This window comes from Grus americana, chromosome 5 (genome assembly GCF_028858705.1).
Source record: "Grus americana isolate bGruAme1 chromosome 5, bGruAme1.mat, whole genome shotgun sequence".
Classification (NCBI taxonomy): domain Eukaryota; kingdom Metazoa; phylum Chordata; class Aves; order Gruiformes; family Gruidae; genus Grus; species Grus americana.
This window is the reverse complement of record NC_072856.1, coordinates 52,902,569-52,925,571: the sequence shown is the minus strand read 5'-3', so window position 1 is coordinate 52,925,571 and position 23,003 is coordinate 52,902,569. Positions and strand designations below refer to the sequence as shown.

The following is a 23,003-nucleotide window of genomic DNA, read 5'->3' as shown; positions in this document are numbered from 1 at the left end:
GTTCCTGGCAGTACTTTCCCAATGAAAAGTGCAGGGCAACTTCATTGCCTTGTTTCTCTCTTCTTTCTTACTGTTCCACAGACTATTATAAACCTTCAAGATTTGTTTTTTATTGAAAGATTAGCAGATACATTTTTTCCTCTAATTTTTCTTCTCTGTTTACTTTGTGCTTAATAACTGTTTGGTATATATTTACCTTAATAGTTTCCCACATGGAAGCATGTGACTCATGTTGTCTATCCTCTTAATTGTGTGGGTCTTTCACACAGCAGTGTGTGTGTGGGGGGGATTCTCTATGGAATTTATGAGTAGGTGCAGCAGTTGAAAATTTTTGTTTTTCATTTAACTTAATTGTTGTCTTTCACCTTGCTTTTTGCAAGGAGAAAAGAATATGGTCTTCCTAGTTTTGGTCTAACGAGCTGTCGGTTATCTTTAGGGGTAAGGTAGCAGAATTCTAGTAAGGAATTAATTTTGCAAACCTCATAAGGGAGGAAGAATAAGGGCTAGGATTTTCTGTTCTCTTTAGACTTATTTTTTGCTGTTCTTTGCTCATCCTGCATTCTATGCAAAAAGAAGGAAATAACTGGTTGGTCTTTCTAATTGTTACTGTAAAAGAATGGCCTTTTTAAATTAAACTTTTCTGTATTAAACAAGTTAATGCACAATAGTGAAATATAACTATAATGTTCATTTGGGGTGTGTATTTGTGTAGATCAATTACTTATTTAGAGCCTGTATGCTTATTGCGTAGGCTAAACTTTAACCTAGCCTGCTGAAAAAAGGGAGATTATGTGCACTTCCTGCAACTGGACAAGAAGATGAAATGCGTTTGCTAGCATCCACTGTCCTTTCCTGAAGACTAAAATGTGCATCTGACAGCAGAAAATGTGAAGGTGAATTTTTTCCAAAGAAAAGGGTGTTTTTCACCGCCAAGACTAGAAAATGTCTTTCTGGACATACCTTGCCATTTGTGAGTACCCTGACAAAACCACAAATAACTAATGCCATCCAGTGTGTGCAATGTGAGAGTTGGCTTCTTTCAGCTTCCTGCAGCAGTGAGAAAAATTAATATCCCCCCCCCCCCCAAAAGGGGGATTTCTTGCATGTTTTTTTATCAAAACCTCAGCTTCACTTTTGTCAGTACACTTGATCCTGCTCACCTGTGTGAGACAGGCTGTGGTCTTCTGCTCATCCCTAGAGAAGTACAGCGAGAGACTGAACGCTTGTTTTTTTAAGAGCCCTGACAAGATGCCTCAGGCTTCGAGAAGACCGTTCTTGTTACCAAGAAAGTAATGTTGCAGTTTAGTCTCGGTACTTGACGTGGCTGGTGAACTTGTCAGCAGCAGAGTTTTGTACGCACACCAGGTGGGAATTGCAATGAAAGAAACTGTATGCAGTGTTTGACAGGGAATAGACCAGAAATCATACTTGCCCATGGCTCAGTCTCATTTTCAATGCTTGCAATTAACCATTTGATTTAATGAGAGAAACATTTTTAAAGTATTAGTCTAAGTGGAAAAAGATGATAATGTTTGAGTCAACTATTATTAGAGGGTTTTGTCAATGACTGACAGAACAGAATTTAGAAGCCCTGTCACCTGTGCACGTCAAGAAGCACTGACAGGCTACAGATTACTGAGCTAATGTGGTTTTACCCCAGCCGGCAGCTGAGCACCATGCAGCCGCTCTTTCACTCCCCCGCCATGGGGATGGGGGAGAGAATTGGAAAAGTTAAAGTGAGAAAACTCATGGGTTGAGATAAAAACAGTTTAATAGGTAAAGCAAAAGCTGTGTGCACAAGCAAAGCAAAGCAAGGAATTCATTCCCCACTCCCCATGGGCAGGCAGGTGTTCAGCCATCCCCAGGAAGAGCAGGGCTCTGTCACGTGTAACGGTTACTTGGGAAGACAAACACCATCACTCCCAGCGCCGCCGCCCCCACAGACCGTCCTCTTCCCTAAGCCTCTTATAAAGTCAGCACGCTGTCATATGGTGTGGAATATCCCTTTGGTCAGTTTGGGTCACCTGTCTGTGTCTCCTCCCAACTTCTTGTGCACTCCCAGCCATTCTGCTGGCAGGGCAGTGCGAGAAGCAGAAAAGGCCTTGGCCCTGTGTAAGCACTGCTCAACAATAGGTCCATAGAACAAAAACATCTCTATATTATCAACACTGTTTCCAGCATAAATCCAAAACGTAGGCCCATACTAGCTACTAGAAAGAAAATTAACCCTGTCAGCTGAAACCAGGACAGCTAATCAATGCCATGTTGTGTTGATTAACAAAGCCAGCAAGTCTGACCCTTGCTGCACCAACAACCTGGAATGTTCTGTCTCCCTTAGTGTAAAGGAAACCTAACTCTGGCTGGTTACAGTGTGAATATCAACCGGTATCATCAAGGTAAGGGGAATCTGGCAGTGCTTCTCTGTGGTTAACCCTAAGGTTTTCATTTGCAACACCAGACGTTGGCCCCAGTGAGTTTCAGGATGGTCACGCAAGATGGATTGAATTGCAGCATGGCTGGGTGTGGGGCACAGACCAAAGAGGTTTTACAGATTTAAGGCAGCTAGGAAGTATTTCTTTTCTGTCATTACAAAATAATAACTATTAGCTGTCCAGCCATTTTTGTATCCAATGTTTGTTGATGGAATAATGCATAGTCCAAGGTGTCAGGGAAAAGAAGCACATAACAAATGCAAACTGGTGTGTATTTTATCATTTGGAGCTTTCTGTGAAGGCTATTCCACTGGGCGAGCAAAGCTGGATGATTGATCTTGACCTAGTAAAAGCAGACCGGTGATAGCTCCTGACTCCCTAGAATAGGAAGCTCTGCTAAACACAACCCTCTGAGAACAGGAAGCCAAGAGGTCTAATGGTTTACATCTAAACTTTTGTAAATCAGGGAGTAGGGAGCTAAGGTTTTCAGAATTTGACCTGTAGATGCTGCCCAGAGAGACAGTCTGGAGGAGCAGTGCTACAGAAACCCATGTTAAGTATGGCAGAGGCAACTGGATTTATATGACTCAATAAAGGTACCCTGATTTATACAACTTAGGTACCCTGAATCCATGTGGTTCCTGAACAGTAAGTATATTATTATCAATAAAAGTGTATTTAGCTTAAGCAACATAGTGGCAACTGGATGCCAACAGCAAGAGGTAGTAGCAGTTCTGAACAAATAAGGCCAGTTGGATAAAAATATTTGTTCCTAAATGTGAACACGTATAAAAGATGAGAGCTGTCAACACTATTTCTCAGAAGAATTACTAACAACTATGAGAGTGATCCTGAACATTTTCAGGTGCAGTTGTCTGAGAAACTGCATATAGGAAGGGAAATAAAGGATTTAGCTAGTCATGGGGAGAGCCAACCACGCGACATGTTCGATGTAAAATTAACCTTTCTGTAAAAATGTTTTCCTGTCTCCTGCAGTTTTGTCTATTTTTATAAGGTATTAAAGTACTTGAGTGAAGCTTTTGTTTGTAATAAAAGGGTGTTTTCAGAATTACAGGCAAATCACTGAGTTGATTTCCGATTCATCCATATGTTTTGGTTTACGTGGATCCAAGACTAAAATGTACCAGGAGCAAAAATATGGTAAAGAAAGTGGCTTGAATGGTAGACTGGAGCAATGAAAAATAGTCATCAAAACTGAAACTTTTTCTGGAAATAGAATTGGAAAATATTTAGACTGCACTTTGCTCTGTTTGCTCAAGTAGTGGGTGCCAATAAAAATGAAGGCAAACAGAATACTGCCTTATTTTTGACAATAGGAGCAGGAACAGATGTGTTTAACGGTTTTCAGCTTACTTAGAGGAGGCTTATTATGAAACTACAAAAATTTTGAGGAGTGCAGGATTCTAAAGAAAACGAATGAGTCATAACTAGCCTTGCCAGATCTGTCTGGACCCAAACCCAGACTCTGAATAGCACACTGTCTGCAGAGTACTCAGGATCAAGGACCTACCAAGTGCCACCTGTAGGCAAAGGTCTTGTAGATGGTTCCTCTGTCGTTACAGGAGTATTGACAGACCAAGGACTGTGATGTGCTGCCCAGAGCCTGCCTGCTTGGACTGGGGGTTCAGGGAGCCCTCGGCACCCTGGCTGTGATGTTGTTCTCCTGAACTCAATCAGTGGCTCCAGCTTCCTTGTACTCGCACTTTTAGTAGTCAGATGCTTTGCAGGCAACCTGAAGGCTGCACTGCAACTAGCAAAGCTAGTTACACAAAAGAAACTATTTCCATTAGAAACTAAAATGGGAATTGATCAAAACCTGAAGGGCCAACCTTCCAGTTCTGGGGGCATAACCAAAACCCTGGTAAGAGGCCCAACTGAGGCTGAATCGAGGCTGTAACTCACAGGAAGGAGGTTACGTGTACTCTGTCATGGTGACGTGGTCTTGGCTTTGTGCTTGGCGCTGAGCCCCACAGTTGCCCGTGGTACCAAGGCATCTATGACTGCTACTAAAAATAGTGCAGAGGGGAGGAGGGGTGCATGGTGCTGAGAAGTTCCACTTCAAAAAGCAGTTGGCTTTACCTTCTTGGGTCCTTCCCTCTTTCCCCTCTCCCTGGTCTTCTGAAGGTATCTCAGCAGGCCTCCTAATGGCATGTTCCAGTGCTAAGAGCCTTGGGAGTCCTGGCCACACCTAACTTGGCCTCAGTGCCCGTTCCATGGTCCCTTTTCTTGGGCTGCCAAAGGTGGCTACAGAGGCTGTAGATGAAATCCTAGACTTAGAAATGGCAACCATTATACCCAAATTCCCAAGTTTTTGCTGGGAAAATTTCCTGTTTGCGATTTACGGGTGCCAGTGAGGAGCTGGCTGGTGCCAGCTTCAGTTGCATGGAGCGACAGAGTAAATGTACAAAATCTACGTACCACGGATCACAGCTAGTTTTCTGAGACGTGTAGCTGTTAAGGATAATCCCCAAGGTTCAACACAAAGTCTCCTGTGCTGTGATACCGAATTGCCTGATATAGTGGGCTTACTGCTCTGTACTTTATTAAGTGTTATATGGAAACCTATTAAATACAGTCTCTTATTTGGTACCTTCCGTTCTTCTGGTACTAAGGCAATCTTGTGAGAGGTTCCACTTATGTAACAGCTGAATTATTTATCATAACTTCACATTTAATTCAGTTACAACAGTTAATTTCTAAATGTCAAATGAGTTCCGATGAATTGTTACTCTTCATTTTCTTGATTTGTTCTACAACCTCTTCTGCTGGCAAATCTTCCCAAGTATGATCTATTTTGTTTTTTACTACTTCTTTTTTTTTAATTTCACTAAGAGAACCTCTTGAAGTTTCTCTAGCAAAATGCAGCTGAAGAAGAATCACTTAACTTTCTACTGTGATTTTATCTTTTCTGAGCACTATTTTTATACTTTGTTCAGCTGTTGGCTTTGCAGACTGTTTGGCAGTTTTCCCACTCTTGGTGTGTCTGAAAAAGAAATTATTATTAGCTTTTATGCCTCTTATGATTTGTTTCTCAAACTTTCTTGGCCTGCTTTTCTGTTTTTTACATTTAACCTGTCAGAGTTTTTGTTCCTTTCTACTCTCTTCATCTGGCACAACTTCAGCTTCTTGAATTTTGCTCTGAAACAGTGGGCAAAAGGGGGACTGATTGCTTTATCAGGCTCCAGCTATGGGCTCCATTAGCAGTGCAAGTGCCTCTCTTGGGAGAAAGGTCCCGTGCCATCGACTTTTCACGTGGCTGCTTGAGGTTCTGGTCCCCTGCAGCACCCAAATGGACCAGAGCCCCTGGGACCAGCCAGGCTGCTTCTCCAGGGGAGCTCCCGGTACTGCTCTGCTCCTTGGGCCGTGACAGCCAGCGCAGGTCAAAGCAAAGGCCGGCAGATTAAAAAAAAAAGAGAGAAACAGTCTGTGCTGTAAACTGCATCCTTTGGCAAGACTTTGTAAGCACTGCAGTGTACAGCAGAACTAGAAACAGGAGTGCATACCTGCTCAGGGGAGTTGCTATCTATAGCATTCCCCATCGCTTCCTTGCACTTGCAGTGCAGTGAATAATGACTCTGAAAACAAATAGACAACGCACATCATTTTTATCACCTGGTTTCATAGCCAATTTATTTCCAAACAGCACGGTTAACTTACAAAACCCCAAAAGTAAACAGGTAAATTGCGAAATGGTGTAATCCCTGCTATGGGAATAAGCAAATTAAGTGTAGTAGTTTTTAAATGGAAGAAAAGCTTATAAAACGTCCTCTGGGGTTAGGAAAGCAGTTGAGTAAGTACAAAACAGTCAAAATTATCCTTCTCCTCACACAAAAACTTTCTGCCACTCCTATATTTGTCTAACATGTAACCCTAGAAATGATAAGGAAGAAACTAAAAAATGTGTTTTATTGGAAAAAGAAACCAGAAGTCCAGAAGTGTTTGCTTATATGTGCACCTATAAGAGTGAAACATGTTTAAAAAAGGAATATTTTCTACCACTTGGAAAAAGAGAAGCTCTGGAAGAGAGGACTGACGTCAAATATTTTTCTACTCCGGGTTCATCAGCAGGGTTCTGGCAGGTGCCCTTACAAAAATAGTGCACATACTTGTGAACATTCAACCATCCCCGTTGAGAGATGGCATTTCCACAGACTTGTTTGGGTTTGTTCAGAACCTGAAGCATTTTAATGGAAAATGCAGAATGTGCTTGGTGCTACGGAGAGTAATCTTTTTCTCTGGATAAAAACAAAGTGAATTGCCTAAGCAGACTGAAAGAAGTATAAAGAAGAATAAAAAATGCTTAACTAAATCGGGGGGGGGGGAAACCCACCCAAAATTTAAATGGTAATGAAGTACCTGGGAAAGGGGGAAGCACAGGTGAAGCTGATGTTTGCTAGCACACATGGCCCAGCAGACAGGGATCCCTGCCAGGCTGACGTGGAAGGAGGAACTACGGTCTCCGGTCACCTGCTCTAACCTGCAGCCTGACGCTGTTGTGCCAGATGCGCCCAGCGCGCACAGCATGGAGCACAAGTTAGTAAAGAGCTTGAGAAACTGCAAAAGACCCTGCGGTCTTGAGGCGTTTAAGCATAAAAGAAATTGGTCCTGAATATTTCTAAGGTAGGTTTTAGTACATACTTCTAACTGTCTGGTCATAATTGGAGACCGATGGTTTATGTATCCCAGGCACTTGCAGAGACTGAATGTTGGCTTGCTCAAGTACTGAAACAGACTTTAGTCTTGGTCCAGAAGTATTTAGAGTTTTAGATCTTTATTTATGGAAGGTCATTCTTAGCTGAAACCATCCATAAAGGATTTACGCTTGTTATTAAAGGGGGCTGGTAAACATCTTGTCACAAGATTAAAGAGTATTGTTTTCAACCACACTGCCTCGACCATTTGACAAAAATGCAGAAGAGAAAAGACTGCAGCCGAGCTTATGTACATGTCAATCTTGTAAAATAAACAAAACCAAACTAAAGTGTCTGTCTAGTTTCAGGCAAAATGTGAATTGCAGTTACCAGAGCTATGCTCAAGGTTGAGATTCAACAGAATAAAAAGTAAAACTATTAACAGTGGCTGGGGCATCATGTTCTCGGGTACTCGCGACAACTCAAGGGGGAGCTGTGTGTTCTCAAGGAGATCTTTTCTCTTGTTACAGGATGATGTTCTATATGCTTTTTACAGGAGAATAGTTTTAAAAGTATAAATGTTGGTCATTTAAGGATTGATAAATCAAGAAGAATGTTGTATACTCTTGCAAATGAATAGTAATAGGAAGGGACCTGCTGAGAGTTGTCACATGCACCAAAAATGCTGTGAAAGCCTGTATTTTTCCTGGGAAAGTTATAAAAAGTTTTCAGTTTGTTTGCTTACCTTACTTTTGTTGGGGAAAAAGAAACAAACAAACCTGAACCATACTGAAGCATTCTTCCAGAAATATTACTCTTCTTTGCCTCAGGTGGCCTTCCTAGACCTTTTTAGAAAACCCTACAGCCAAACAGGTGATCACGAACATCAAACTTGGTCTCACTAAAGGAATTATACCTGGACCAGTTTTGTCTTACAGCAGATGCAGTTCACTGGGCATAGGTTTAAGCTGTTTGGGTTTCAGTACGTACCTGCTAGCTCCTATTATTCCTCATTTATTGGGATGATTAATGTGCTTTCAAAGCAATAAAGTGGAGTCAGATACCAGCCTATGTTTAGCGTTGTTACATTTCAGAATGGATCCAGTGGTGCCTGGATTTTCCACTGATTACTTTTTTCCTAAAAGAAAATGTGCTGTTAGAAACCAGAGCGACCACAGACCTGTAAAGATAGTTACAGCTATAAGATACAGACTTAGATAAGATAAAACAAAAACTTTAAATTATGTGGTCCGTACTCTGAGAACATCTGCTACAACATTAAAGGGGCACTGTGCTTATTGTTCTTGGGAAGCAGTGATATTGTCAGCGGTATTGTCATCCCAAAGGAATGCATGCTTCAGACAGATGGGTGACATCCCCATGCAGGAGGGGAGGAAGGGATGCTGCATTGGCTCTTTTTTCCACGGATCTCTCACACAGGTGGTAACTGGACCATATGGAGACAGCTGAGCCCCAAGAGACAGCAGCACAACAGGAACTGTGACACTTTCTCCTTCCTAACAAGTGTGACCTGCAAATCGACACAACATGACAAGACATCTCAGACTCTCTGTGTTCGCAGTACATTTTAGTTAGCACTAGCAATGTTTTTAAAATTACATGTTATGTTAATTTTCACTGTTATGTTTGGCTAGAGAAGGAAAATATGTGTGGGACTATGCTTTTGAGCTTCTGGCCAGAGCCATCTGGAACAGGTTATTGCATCATTCATGTTATGAGATGGCAATTACAATTCAGACACTAAATGAAGCAGACCTCAGCTGATAGCGTAGGGTAGTCCGCCTTTGAAAAAGGAGAGGGGACTGTCCTCAAATACCTAGAGTTTGCAATTGGGATTCTGTCCTGGGAGGTGGACGAAGCAAGCCCTACTCTTTTTCAGGCAGAATTAGGGTTTGAGACCAAGTTTCCCATGTGGTCAGTGCTATTCACGCGGCAGTAGGGTGAGATGTGTGTAGTTCAAATCGCTGCCTGTCGTCTGCTATATCAACGTGTGACAATATCAAAAGCTTTCTTATTTGGCAGTCTCCAAGAACACTTAGATCAACCTCCATAGTCAGGCAAAAGCCCAACTTGTGAATCTCATGGAGCTTAGGTTAGATGCTATCAAAATGCAATGGTTCCTGCAAATGCCCAGCAGTCGTGTTCTAAGCATTTTACCAGTTTTGCTGGTAGAAAATTTGGTTCCATAGGGTTTGGTAGGAGCAAAATGGATGTTTTAAGCATCTAAAGCTTGGACATAGGCCCTTGAAGTGTCAGCTATTGGCAAAGTCCTTTAGTGAACTCAGGTCTGTACGGCTGTAAAAGATGTCTAAGACGTGTCTCTTTCTATGACTCTGGGCTCGCACACCTCTCGCCATACAGATCCGTGTGCTTTGACTCTGCTCCCACAGTTTGACGATGTCCTCGAGAATGTTCATAGAGTGAACTTTAAAAACATGACAAGAACATCTAAGAACGGTGTTTGGCAGATACAGTTCTGCAGAAGTATAGTTTCAGATAGAACTAAAAAAGGAGATGAAGTGTTGTAAAAGTTAGTAGATGAGGACTTGTTTTTGTGAAGCAGGCTTTTTGTTCAGGAGTGCTGAGTGTAGTTAACTCTTACTGACTTCCCTGACCTAAACACAGCTTTTGTCTCAGCATTCAGGAGCCGTTAGATTATGTTCCCCAGTGCTGAGGGCTGCTGCTAACCGAGTGTTGTGCGTTATCTGCAGGAGCATGGCGTTATTCAGTCGTAATTCAGTAATACATTCGATCATTTCATCTAAGGAGGGTAGAGTTAAGGTTACACGACATAGCTTGTTCCCTTATGATTATATATTACCCAATTTTCGAAATCCAAGGCTCAAATGTAATTAGGGCTATAGTTTCAACCCTAACTATGCACAAAGCAAACTTGTAAGAACATAGCTTCTTAACAGACCCCCGTTTTGTACTGTGGACTGTTCTGCACCTCCTCATGAAGACAAAGAAAACATCAGGGTAATCTGAATAAACTAGTGGATTTTATAACATGGGGGGATAGTTGAGACCACTGACGTGAGAGTGCTGCTGGACCTGAAGTTTAGCCACCGTCCTAAGCATAAATAGTGAAGGTGTCAGCAGATGGCGTTGAAAGATATGTTGAATTGTCCGTGTTTTCATAGGGTGAACAAAAGATTTTTTTATGTACCACAAACATCTTCTTTTATGCAACTCTTCATATCAAAGAGAGTGGTGAGAAGGGTGTGGCTGCATCTCATTGTTTTGTGGCCGATGGTAGTTACAGAAAGGTGCTGCAGAAATTCCACTTAGACATAACATCAAATCCTTTTATTTAGGAAGAAACAAGTCACCATGCTGTAAACTAGCCCAAGTTGTGGTTTGGTACACTTTTTATCCTTTGGTTTTTATCCACTCCAGCTGTCAGATGGAGACAGGAAAAATCAAAACATTTGTACAGTGTTCCTTCTTAAGGGAGCTCCTTAGGTGGTCAGGTCTGGATTCACCTCCTGCCTCCAGCGCTGGAGCACCTCTGCCAGTTGGCTGATGAATCAGAACTCTTTACTCTGAGGCAATTCTTTGGGAGCAGATTGGTGCTGCACTCGGACGGTGATTCTGGCACACGTACAACGATTTTACCGTGTGATGGTGAGAAAAATTCAGTGGATCGGCAAGTGAAGTGTCAACAAGTATACGAAGCAAGCGCTTCATCCACATGCTCAGAGCATCTGCTTTGCTGTAGAGCTGTTTCTCAGAGTTTCAGTAGACCTTCACACACCTAACATACAGTAAGCACTGCTACTTTTAGACTTCCTAGCTCTCCAGATGATTGAGTGTATTGAGAAACACTGGTCTTATGGAGTGATGAGAATACTCACTGTTAACCTTTTGCCACAATGAAAATTTGCCCAATCTTTGCTTCCTATCTCTTGCCTGTTTTCTGACCCATGACAAAACTTTCCTCTCACAACATGCCCAGCGAGCTTCTTCAGAAGTTCCTTCTGTGAGTTTTTGTTAAGCTTTTGGGATGTCTATTTAAAATAAGTTATTTGGTTCTTGTTTATCTGCAAATGAGTTGACGCTGTTGGAATAATTCTAGGAGCATGTTTAAGGCAATGCAAGTGATGTAAGCAAGTCGCTGAGAGGCAAACTGTCAGAAATGGCACTGAGCTGTCATTTTTGAAGAAATAATTTGGACAATTCCAGCCAGTTAGTGAGGTACAGAGCTCTTGCACTTCCCGTTGGCACCGATGTGACTTGTGGGTGCTCAGCAACCCTGAAGCAGCTCAGTCTTTGTATCTCAAGCTGGGTATCCATGCTTAGAGGCCGGTTTTCTGAATATCTGTGATAACAACGCTGTTTCTCTGTTTCTCAGTCTGTTACGGAGAGATGTATGATAGATTATTATCTTGTTGGACATTTCATGTTCCTTAGGAATAAAGGGTTTCCTCAAATGGAAGACTCAACAGAAATTCAAAGTATTCATTTAATGTCTATGTCTGTATTTAATGTCAGTGTTCATCTTTGGATCTAGCGTAATCTTTGCAGCATCTGATTGCTTACCTCTCACATCTCGTAAATGTTCTGCTTGACCTACTAAAGCTCTGCCTGTGGCAAAGTTGCAAAACACCTGAAAAAGTACTTTCTTTCCTTCCTCTTCAATCATAACTGGAGATCCGAAAGATATGTCTTTCCTGAAAAATATTTCATTTCACAAACCGCTCCCTTAACCGTGGGGTCAGTTTAAAAAGGGCCAGTGTTTGTAGACAAGCCATTTGTTTTCCTTTGAGCATTTAATTTGTTTATTCCTGTTTCCAAATAATCCCCAAGCAATATAGTTCCTGTAGCTGCGATCGTCATGAATTCAAGTTATTCACCTCCCAGAGGGTCAGACCTTTCATCAGTATGCCATTGGCACGAAGCAGCGAGTGTTGCATATTCATCGACCGAGACACCGGCTAGAGGGCCTCCAAAAAGCCTGACTTTTTTTTTTTTTTTTTTTTTTTTTTGTTCTCAGAGCAAGGAAAACAATCCCTTCCCTTCTCTAGTCCCTTGATAAGGGTTTCTGTCCAATAACGGTGCTCTCTGCTCTGAGGCACATTTAACTGTGAAGTTTGCAGCGGGAGAGGCTTTCCTTCAAGCTGTTAGTGTTTTATCCTGGCAGGCTCCTCGAGGTTGTTGTGAGGAGTCTAGCCAGTTGGTGAGCTTTGTAATCTAAACCAGCTGTCCCAGGCTGAGGCCCCCATTTGCATTGTTTAACATACTTAGAAAATGAAGTGTTCATTTTTAACATTCCTCCTCCAATTGGTTTAATGCTGAATTACAGAAGAGAACTAAGCAAAACCAGGTGCTTTCTCTGTATTCTCTCCAGTGTCTGAGGAGGTACAGACGGCTCCCGATCTTCTCCATTACTTGCTATTTCATTCTTTGGACTATAAATGACTGAGGAACTGAAGTGCTAGCAGAGGGTAATGTTTGGAAAAACTTTCTAGTTATTCATCAGCACAGACTCCGGTTTTTTTCCACCTTTACCCAACGGTTTTGGACATGCAAGGATTAAAAAGGTAAGTGGTATGTACGAAACTTCTTTACTTACTGAAGGGAAACCTACGTGTGAAAAATATCTGCGGCAGGGATTTGATATGCCAATCCACTTGCTAAAGCCATTTGCAGAGAGACGGGATCTCAATGGTCAGTGGTGGGGAAAGATGATCTGCCTGTTATTAAAGCTGTGCTGTCTCTGACGAGTTCCTTCTTGATCTGTGCTTATGCTCTGTGCTTTAGGAACCCCGGCATCCGCGGGAGTGCTGAATTGCGACAGCGAACGATCCCACTGGCTCCAGTGATTGATTTGAAGCTAATTAGTTACTATTGCAGAAGTTAATTACTAGTTTAAAATATTTTGCCTGCTGGGCAAGCTACTGTGGCCAGCTGAATATAGTGTTGATAGGTTGTGCTGCATGTCTGTTAATAATTCTTGGGGGGATTTGAGATCTAAAGTAACGAGCAAATTGCGATGGTGGTTGCAGGCAGAACACGTACGAGGCAGTAAGGTCACCCCCCCCACCAAGAGGAAAGAATATATCATCTTGTAACAACGGAAACGAAAGACCGTCTAGAAACGTATGAGTTTTGTCTGACCAGTTTTATAGGGGATTTTGTTAGCCTGCATTGCGCTGCAATAATGTAAAGCGTAGCCCAGTTGCTAGGTATGTTAACGTTCAGCTATAACCTGTTGTATTTCCTTCCAGTGCTGTTCTTGCTATATGCTATATGCAGTCTTTATACCAGCGTGTGCTTTAAAATCTCTTCAAAAAGATTTGAGGAATCAATAAATGAAGTGCAAACCTAAACGAATAACGTTGTATTTTGAGTGCTTTGCATCTGACTCTAAGGAAAAGTCTGTGCAGAATTTGCCTTTCCTTGTCACTCAAAAGCTGCCAACAAGCACGATCTGTCTCCACAGCACTATGAACAACCATTTTAGGGTTTATGTTTACTTTTCAGAGCTCGTGCCTGCCTCCTCATTTAAAACAAGTTTGTTCAAATGTGTTGGTCACTGTGTGTGGTTTTGTCTGATGCATCTGTAGGTCTTGTTCAGCAGCTCAGTTTGCACTGGAAATCAGAGACAGCACTCAGAGAGAAAGTTGGCAGCTCGCTTGGGTAGCAGAACTAAGGCTACCTAAAATATCCCTTTGCTTCCTGTACTGCTTTTGTGGGAATGTATTGTATACAATTGCCATTCAGAACTAGGATCCAAGATAAGCAAGACGTGGGTCTAATTGTATTGAGAAGAAATTTTATATAAGGCAGCGACAAAGCACTGAAATCCATAGTACATAGAAAAAACATAATTTTCTACTGCCCTTTCCTGGTTTTCTGTCAGTAAATACTTGGAGGTGGAAGTTTAGTTGCCCAGAATTTTCATGCTCCAGGTAAGGAGTTCCAAATACAGCCATAGAGCTCTGTTAGCAAGGGATCCTCCTCTTTCAGTTGCAGTGAAGAGACCCACTATGTCCCACTAGATGCTGAGATGATATAACTGGGGAAGGCTCCATTGAAGATAGCAGCTTCTAGTAGCTGATGACCTGGCACAGTGTGTCTACTTGCAGAACAACGTATTACTCAAGACTGAGTAAAGGGACAGAATCTGGCCCTAAGAAAATGGATTAATCTCAAATATAGTCTCCTGGGGATGAAATGCGGTTTAGCGGTTAGAGCAACTGGCTTGGATTCAGGACCTCCTGCATGACATGTCTGCAGCCCTGCCAATGCGTCACACTATGAGCTTAGGCAGGGCCTGTGCTCTGGTTTACCCATCTGTAAAATGTGCATAATGTGCAAGAAAAACTTCGATATGCTTAAAAGAAAGGTGTCAGAGAGGGGCAAAAATACTTCATTGAATATTACGCACTTGTTCATTAAGCAGCTGATGCATGGCGTATCATAAAAAATCGATTAGTTAATAGACACATTTAGTCTGATTCTGATCATAAAACCATAGTAAAATTAATGACTCTGAGATCTGAATCTGGCCCACAATTTTATTACTCCCTCTCCAGAGGCCAAATTCATGTGAGCAAATCTCTGTGGAATACACTGAAGTGTCACTAGAAATTAATTTGTCCATGTGTATTTAATTCTATTATAATGAGCCTGGATATCGGAAGGTTTTCAGCCTATTTTCTATGCACGTTACAGGATACTGACTGCTTTCACACTGGCCGTCTGCCTTTCAAGCCCTGGAAAAGCACAGGTGAGAGGTGCACACAGAGATCTATGTACTGTTTTGTACTGAAGCGCTATCTGGCATGAGACTTAACTGGCTAGCAGGTGAATAGGAAGCTCTGTGGTCTGGGGTTTACATGAAGAGGAAGCTGTGTGGTCTAAGGGTTTAGAGGGGAGAACTTGGAGCCAGCGGGATTCTGGAGTTGAACATGGACTGAGCTTATTGACTCATCCTTGCCAGCTCAGCAAAATATCCCTGTAGAAACCTGGACCTTGCTGAAAACCTGATTCTGCCTCTGAACTGAGCACTTCTGGAAAAGGAAATAAGAAAAGCCATCCCACGAGAGCAGGGACATCCACATTTGGAAAACTTATTCAAATAAATTGGTATTTTCTGTGTATAGCAGGATCTTGTCTTAAGACTGTTTAATTTTGGACTGGGATCCTGAATGACTGCCTCCTAGTTTTCATTTTAATTTATGCCCGAAACCATTTTTGTTCAAGAAGCAGAGCTTTTGAGGGTGGATGGAAGTAAAGCAGTCCAGTTCTTGAAATAGCAGAAGCATTAGTTCTTTGTGTTCTTGGGCTCCAAGTGGACTTTAAATTAGGAAAAACAGTTCCCAAAGGCATGTTAAGTTTCAATTCCTAGTTGATAATCCAGATATACTCAGTGTCCAGAGCTGTGTTTCTAAATACCTTTGCCAAAAGGCTCTGAACTGTAGTTGGTTTTTTTTTTATTACATTGAAAATTTCCTGCACATGGCATGCTTATTGATATTTTTTGTGAACATTGGATCTGTATGGGAAATGATTTTCATGCCCCTGGAGAATTTTTGAGATGTCTTTAAGGGTTTGTTTTTATAATTTAAAAACTATTGTTTCCATTGCTATTTTTATAAAAACATCTTGTACCGTAACTTGATTTTGAAGTCTAAGCAAAAAGCAACTTGAAAACAAGATGATAGCAACAAATTCTCTCTGAAGACGTTGAAACCGGTCATTTCAACAATATTGGAATCTTTTCTAGAACAAAGTTCTAGAAAGTTGTTGAAGCCAGTTCTACTGTAGTTTCAGTCTTTCTGAATCAGAGTTTACTATGCAAAAGAAAATAATTTTATTAAAACCTATCTTAACTTTTCCTGCTAACCTAGGCATAGTGTATATGCCACAGCACAGAAAAGAGAACAAAAAGTAGAGTGCATACATTCTTTAAAACATGAGGCTGATTATACTTTCTCCCATCAGAATATCTTGGCTTTCCACTGCATGATACCAAAGCATCTCGGAATGCCAAAATAAATGATGGCAGAATTCCTTGACGCTTCTAGTAGTGGTTTTGTGTATTCATGTGTGTGGCAGGTGCAGTCCAAATAGTGCCACGTGTTTCGCTTCATGTCCCCTCCCTAGTACCTGCTTCCACTGGCTTATCCATCTTCCCCCCTTGTCTCCCATCTACAACTTACCACTTTTCCAAACATGAACCAAGTACTTTAATCTTCCACTGATTTCTTCCACAAAGTCCAAAAATAAGTGTCTTTATCATTTAATAACAACAAAAAAGGAAGAATCTTGAACACGCTCCATCATTCTGCCCTCTGATTATTTCAATGGTTCCTGTTTTCTGGGTTTCTCTTGCTTAGATTCCTTAGTATAACCTATTAACTGGCAGGATCCTGTGCTTGTGAAAACTGCTTGGCCTGTTGCTAAACAGCTGGAGGCCCAGTCAAAAACTAGGGAGGGCAGGGAATCGTTTTAGTGGGCTTTGGCACAATCATGACCAGAACTGCCAATGTTTTAGAACTGCTGAGGGTCACCGATGAGGTGCTGAAGACTCCAGGTTGCAGCCCTGATAAAGACCAGCACCAGAGAATAGCAAGGAACAAGTAAACTTTCAAGCCTAAAACATGTGTCATGTAAAGAGTTATCCTCTAAAAATCAAAAGGTTTGGTGCAAAGTAAAAGCTTTACTTTTGTTAATCTTGTTATGTTTTAACTATGGCTTCCATTCAGTCAGATGGCTAACATCTCGAGATACATGTACTGAAGTGCCTGTATGTGACGTTTTAGAGCCCGTTAGAGAAGTTAGCTAGTACCTTTTAACTGAACCCCCCTCTTCTGGCAAAAACAAGACCCCAAAATAGAAGAATGTACTCCTGTGTTAACAGCTGGTCTGGAGCCCATTGCTCACTGTGTGTTGGTTACCCCTGGGGAGATGAACAGCCTGACACCGTCAACACCTGAGGGAACTACCCCCGAGTTAAGGGGCTGGCATCTGAGCTGAGGTCTGGGTTCATGCCTTGCTGACTGTCCTTTGGGGAAGGGACTTTATTTTGGTGTGCTGTATCGTGCTGAACAACTGTACTAAGCGTAATAATCCAGATGAGCATTTGACTCTGCAACCCTCTCATTTCACAGTCACTGAGTGTCCTTTGTTTTCTCATTTTAGCAACAATGCACTAATGGGTTTGACCTGGACCGTGCCTCTGGGCAATGCTTAGGTAGGACTTTCATTAAATCAATACATTTAAATTGAGATTCAGAAATCCTGACTTGATAGAGGTAACATTGTGCTGCTCTTAGTATGTTTCAGTTGAAAAGTTCTTGCTGTATGACAAATATGTGTGTTTGTGTACATGTATATACAAAAACATATATGTGTGTATATAAATATGTGCGTGTGTTTACATAGCACAAGTATATACTGATCTTTGACATTGCTGAGATACTAACTGGCCATCATTGCCTCTCAAATAGCTGAGATGCATTGAGTTTGGGAGCTCAGTCTAGTTGCCAAATGACAAGGGTTGTTTACGTTCCTCTTTCTCCTCCAGACTATTTACTATCTTTGTTGGCAGCCTCCACCTGGAGGCTCAGATAGTCTGCCACTGCTCAGGGTTGAAACTCCAAGTAAATTGTTGAGGTAATATAGGGAAACACGCACTTTGCCCTATAGCATCTTTTTATCAATGGCATTCAGTCTCCAGGGCAGCATCTTCTGCGTGCGTTAAATCACTCAAACAGTAAGGGAAAAACCAGCGACAGATTGCTTGCCCTGTCATAGCAGCCTACTGCTTTGTGCTCCGAGAACCAAGCGAATGCTCGGTTTGGCTAAACCATTTATATCTTTCTAAATTTAAATCAGCAACTACCTCAATCAGAGCAAGAAAGAGGTCCGAACCACGTCCCCACATCTGAACATCCCTAACTTTTTCTGTGGGAGGGAGATCGGGAGTTCCAAATCAGGATCCAAGTTTCACAGCTGGGCAAACCAAACCACCAGTGTTTGAAATCCTGATCTGCATGTTGTGGTTTGGACAGACCCTCTAGCAGGAACAGGCGGTAGTATGCTGTAGCCATGTGTAAATCAGTGTTTAAACCAAACATTTATAGAATAACAAAGCAGGCTTTCCCCTCTCCCTCTACCCTCTAATAGTGAAGTAAGACAAGTAGAACACAGGATATGTTGAATATATGGGATGTTTCCTGGTTTAGTATGATCTAACTTCAAAGTGAGGCTCCACAAGGAAGGATTAGCTTTTCCGTTCAAAGAGAGTATCAAATTTTTTAGCAAAGTCTTGAGAAAAACATGTTAACTGTTTTTTGGGTAAGTAAGTCAAGTCCCACTAAGAAGCAATCACTCATTTAACGTTTGCGATTTCCTTCCAGATATTGATGAATGTCGGACTATTCCTGAGGCCTGCAGAGGAGATATGGTGTGTGTCAACCAGAATGGTGGCTATTTATGCGTACCCCGAACAAACCCAGTGTATCGGTCACCATATCTGAATCCTTATTCAAATATTTATCCACCACCCCCAGCACCAGGCCCCGTTCCTAACTACCCTACTGTTACAAGACCTCTGATCTGTCGATTTGGTTATCAGTTGGATGAAAACAATCAGTGTGCTGGTAAGTAGTAGAAAACTTTATTCTACATTTTTATTTATATTAAAGCTTGTCCGACATTGGAGAAAAAATTGTCCTGCAATTATCCTTGTTACTGTATGACTCAAGCCCAGTCTTTTGAAGTTCAGCTACTTTTTTTAAAGGATGTGAGCTCTACATTTCATATGGTCATTATTCAGTGCAAGCTAAGATATGATTTATTCCTATTATTTAATCAGTAAACCCACTTTTATGAGAGAAGTAATGTTTTTGAGATAAACAACCATCTGATGGCAGGGGATTTGTCAGGGCATGCCTTCTATGCTTATGATTCTGTCCTTGAGAGAGAAGATAGATGGCCCTCCATTTGAAGTATTAGATGGGGACTGAGGAAACCTTGATACTGTTCTTGGCAGTATGCGACCTTGTTCAGATTTCTGGACCTCAGACTTCCTCCTTTAAATGGTATAAATAAGAGTTGTTTCCTTCCATGCTTTGTGTTCTTCACTTAAACTGTGAGCCCTTTGGAGTCATACATTGCTTATCGAGAGGGTGGTACACAACTGTTAGCATTACCCTTGCTTTAATGACTATAGACTTCAGCTGAGACTGGAACTCCCTTATTCAAGGCACTGCACAAACACACGGGGAAAGAATTCCTGCCCCAGCAGAGCATTGACATTGCCTTAGCACTTTGATATTCCCCAATCTCCAATACAAAAACCAAATAACGCTATGAAAAATTTCTTGTGTTGGTAGTTGTTCTACTTTCACATCTTTTGATAGATTCTGATTCCACTTACTGAATTTTATACTGTGTTTAACTTGGATATAAGCTGCTCCTGTGTTACTCAAATTTAAGGGAGATTTAGATTATACCCCTTTGGTTTGCTTGCTTTTGATAATGTCATGTTATGAAGGAATGGAGAGAAAAATTCTGAACTACATTGAAGTAAATTCCACTGGCCAAAACATTTATTTTCATGGCAAACTTGGAATCAAGAGACCAGGATCAAACTGATCATTGGCAGCTGCTTTGGATAAATTCTGGAGATGTAGCCCACAGGTCTACCACGAAGTTAATCTATAACTACTACTACCACCACCACTACTACTACTACTACTACTTATTTCTGTGTCTCAGTTGTCCTAATGGTAAAGTGAAGTTTTTATCAGTTATTACATGTAGCTAATAGTCTCGAGATTTTTGTCAAAATCTTTTTTGAAATAGGACTGGTCTTTGAGAAGAAAAAAAGCCCAAACTACAGAAGATATGAGCTTTCAATAGAGAATTTTTCATGTCTGTAGACTAAGGAACTGTATTTAACTCAGAACATTTCTTTTTTGAATGCTGCTGCAGAACAACACAAGAGCTAAAACTGACTTGTCTTTTGGGCTGATTCTGCCCTATTGTCTGAAATTTCTGGCAGGACTTGGTTTCAGATGATGTACTTTGTTTGCTTCCCTAATGAGGAGACCGTGATGCTTCATGGGAGCTGTGAGAGTTTAGATTTAAATTCGGCTACTTTGGGGCACATTTTTCTGTATTTGAATCATTGCCATCATTATGTTCCAAGGTGGGAAAAACGTATTTTCTAACTAGCGCTCATAGTAACACCTACTGGAAAACTAAAAAACCTGGGTTTTTCAATGAGTTTTGAAATCCTGGGATAACTGATGCATTTGCTGTAAAAATAAGCATGTGTACTACCCAGTTCTTTGAAAATTGCAACTAGTCCTTCTGATCTTAGCAAATTGATCAGCCTCGGTTATTTTATCTACTGATTTGTAGGCTTCCAGGAGTGTTTTCATTTTGCTAACTTTGATGTAGATGAATCAGGAAATGGGGCAGTTAGTGGAACAGAAGTGCTGAAATCAAAGGGGAAATGAAAGCCCTATATTTTACTCTCTCTGGCCTGCTTCATGCAGACCATACTAATCAAAACAGGTGGATTTTGGAAACTTTTACAGTGGGTCTTCCAGCCTGCAAAGGGCATATATGTTCTTATCCACGCTGGCAGAGCTTTGAGGACTGATGCTTTCTTCAGTCAGGGCTGTTCACTTCTGTCACTTTAACTTTCAAATATGGGAATTTAATTGTGAGGGAAAATCTGGTGAACAGAGACATTAACAAGAATAGATGGGAAAGAACCGACTGCCATTTGAGTACCACAGTTAGCTGGAAGCAGTTTTTGAAAGTCTACATCAGGTTGGAATTTGGGCAGATGATGGATCATATTTGTGTGAGAGGAAGAAAAGCAAAACTTAAAGAAAACAAGACCTGTCAGAGCAAAGGGGTCTCTGCTTGGGTTAGATTTCATTTTTCATTTAGTGAAATCCTCTGGAGACATTCACTGTCTTGATGCAGTATTTATTTTTGTATCTGTGTGCCCTAGGATGGAAAGTGTGAGCACCAAGGGAAGTGGTATGAGTACATGTCTCACTGCAGTGGTGGTAGGAAGGACTGATCCCCTGTTTCCAGGACTTCTGGTACAGTTAACAGGGGTGATGTGCAGACTCGTGCTTGAAGGCCTTGGAGATGAGGTGCCGGAGAACCTTGACAGGGTCCTCAGAAACCACCAAGATTTCACTTAGGTCATTCAAGAAAGTCTGAATCACATAAGTCATGGCTCCGTCTTATTATAAGTTGATCATAAGCATTGCATCATGTTAATAGTATTTCAGTTGCTCTGTGCTTCCCTGCTTGTCAGCATTCAGCATGCCCTTAGGATACAAAGCCCTTCAGGGGTTAATTTTGTGGTGGAATGGGTGAAAAGAGTAAACTAGAAGCTATTTTGCCCAGTAGCTGAGCCACTATATAGCTTACAGGTTTGTTATGTTGGTGTTCTGGCACTGCCTTCCAGCGCCTTCCTTCCAAATAAAATTAGTCACAGGTATTTCCATTAGAGATGATGAGACTTTTTGCTATTGACTTCAGGGGAACCAGAGCTATTCTAATGCCAATGTTTCTGAGAAATCTCCAGTTTTTAACAGAGTACACATTTTTGTCTGGTCACATATGGGGTTACAGGTCTGGGCCACATTTTCTATAGCTAGGCCAACAGAAATCTTTACTTTCTCTTTGAATTCCAGTCAAAACAGCTTATTAAACACAGGAACCTTCCCTGGGAGATTTGCAGCCTCAGCTTTGAAGCACTGAGCTTGTTCAAGAGACTTCAAAAGTGAAATAGGATAAAAATTTGATCTGAAAGCTGTATGAGACTTAACAAGCTCTTTTTTTTTTTTTTTTTTTTTTTGATTATCCCCCCCCTTTGCTAGAGCTGACAGAAACGTAGGAAGGCTGCAAGAGGGTCGCTCTGTCCCAGCCCAGTATCTGGCGTGCCTGCCAAGGCTCCACTTTCCCTGGCTCTCAGAGGAATGTGCACCCCGGGTGGTTCAAATAACATTCCCCCTCATGGGGGCTGATATATTCCAGCACAGCAAAAAAAGAAATATAAGCCATTCTTCTCCCTTTCGAGTTTTTTTGGCCTCATCTGTTCTGACCTAGATGGTCATAGACAGGGGTTAGGTGTCCATGCTCCTTCCTCATCCTGTTCACCACTCAATCTTAACAAGACTCTTTTATCTCCAGATCTCCTCCTTTGCGAAAACAAAACCCTTCCTGGCATGAGTGCCTCCCAAAGGCACCCGCTGGTGACCACTTTTCCCACTCCAGTGTCCTCTGCGTGGTGCAGAAGTAGCTGTAGCCATTTGTGGCAACAGGCAGAGAAATATTTTAGTGACAATTACTTTTTATATCTTCTGTGGGTTTGATTCCTGATATATGGTATTTTAACTTTGGAGTTGCTGAATGCTTTATATCTTTTATGTATAAATGTAATGTGTTTTCAACAGCATGAAGACTGTATAAACTCATTCCAAAGCAGGTTAGGAATGATTTATAGCCACAATTAACACTGGAATAAAACACCACATACAGGAAAAAGCAAAGAACATCTAACGCAAGACTGCTGCTTGAACTGTTTGTCTTCTAACGCTACTGCTCTATAAATACAGAATGGTTAGTCATAATAATGACTTTTTGTTCAAGGAACTTGGTCTAGTAACTGTTGGCAAGATTAAACTGGAGCGAGGGCCCATGTTCTTACATTATACATTTGTAAGCTGAGAGCTCTTTCCAATTTCCCTTCATTCCACCTTGCTGTTTCCTGATTTACAATGATCTTTAAAGCATGCCTCAAACACAGATCCTTCTGGGCATTGTGGAAAGAACTGTAATGGGTGGGCTCTTATTTTTGCTTTCTCTCTTATTAATGCACATGCACAATGTGAGGAGATGGTGGGGG

The 23,003-nt window shown here is 41.5% G+C and overlaps 1 protein-coding gene across 3 annotated transcripts in view; it reads left to right on the top strand.

Annotated features, from left to right (window-relative positions):
- Positions 1-12,159: 12,159 nt before the first annotated feature.
- Positions 12,160-23,003, top strand: part of FBLN5 (fibulin 5) — a 49,264-nt gene continuing 38,420 nt past the window's right edge. For 2 of the 3 annotated variants that reach the window (XM_054827271.1, XM_054827270.1), the window contains exons 1-4: positions 12,160-12,648; positions 14,786-14,840; positions 17,258-17,309; positions 18,478-18,720. In XM_054827271.1, the coding sequence (XP_054683246.1) occupies positions 12,632-12,648; positions 14,786-14,840; positions 17,258-17,309; positions 18,478-18,720 (367 nt within the window). In that variant the 5' untranslated portion in view covers positions 12,160-12,631. Of the gene's footprint in view, positions 12,656-14,785; positions 14,841-17,257; positions 17,310-18,477; positions 18,721-23,003 lie in introns of all 3 variants that reach the window. The other variant, XM_054827272.1, reaches the window with a different exon arrangement.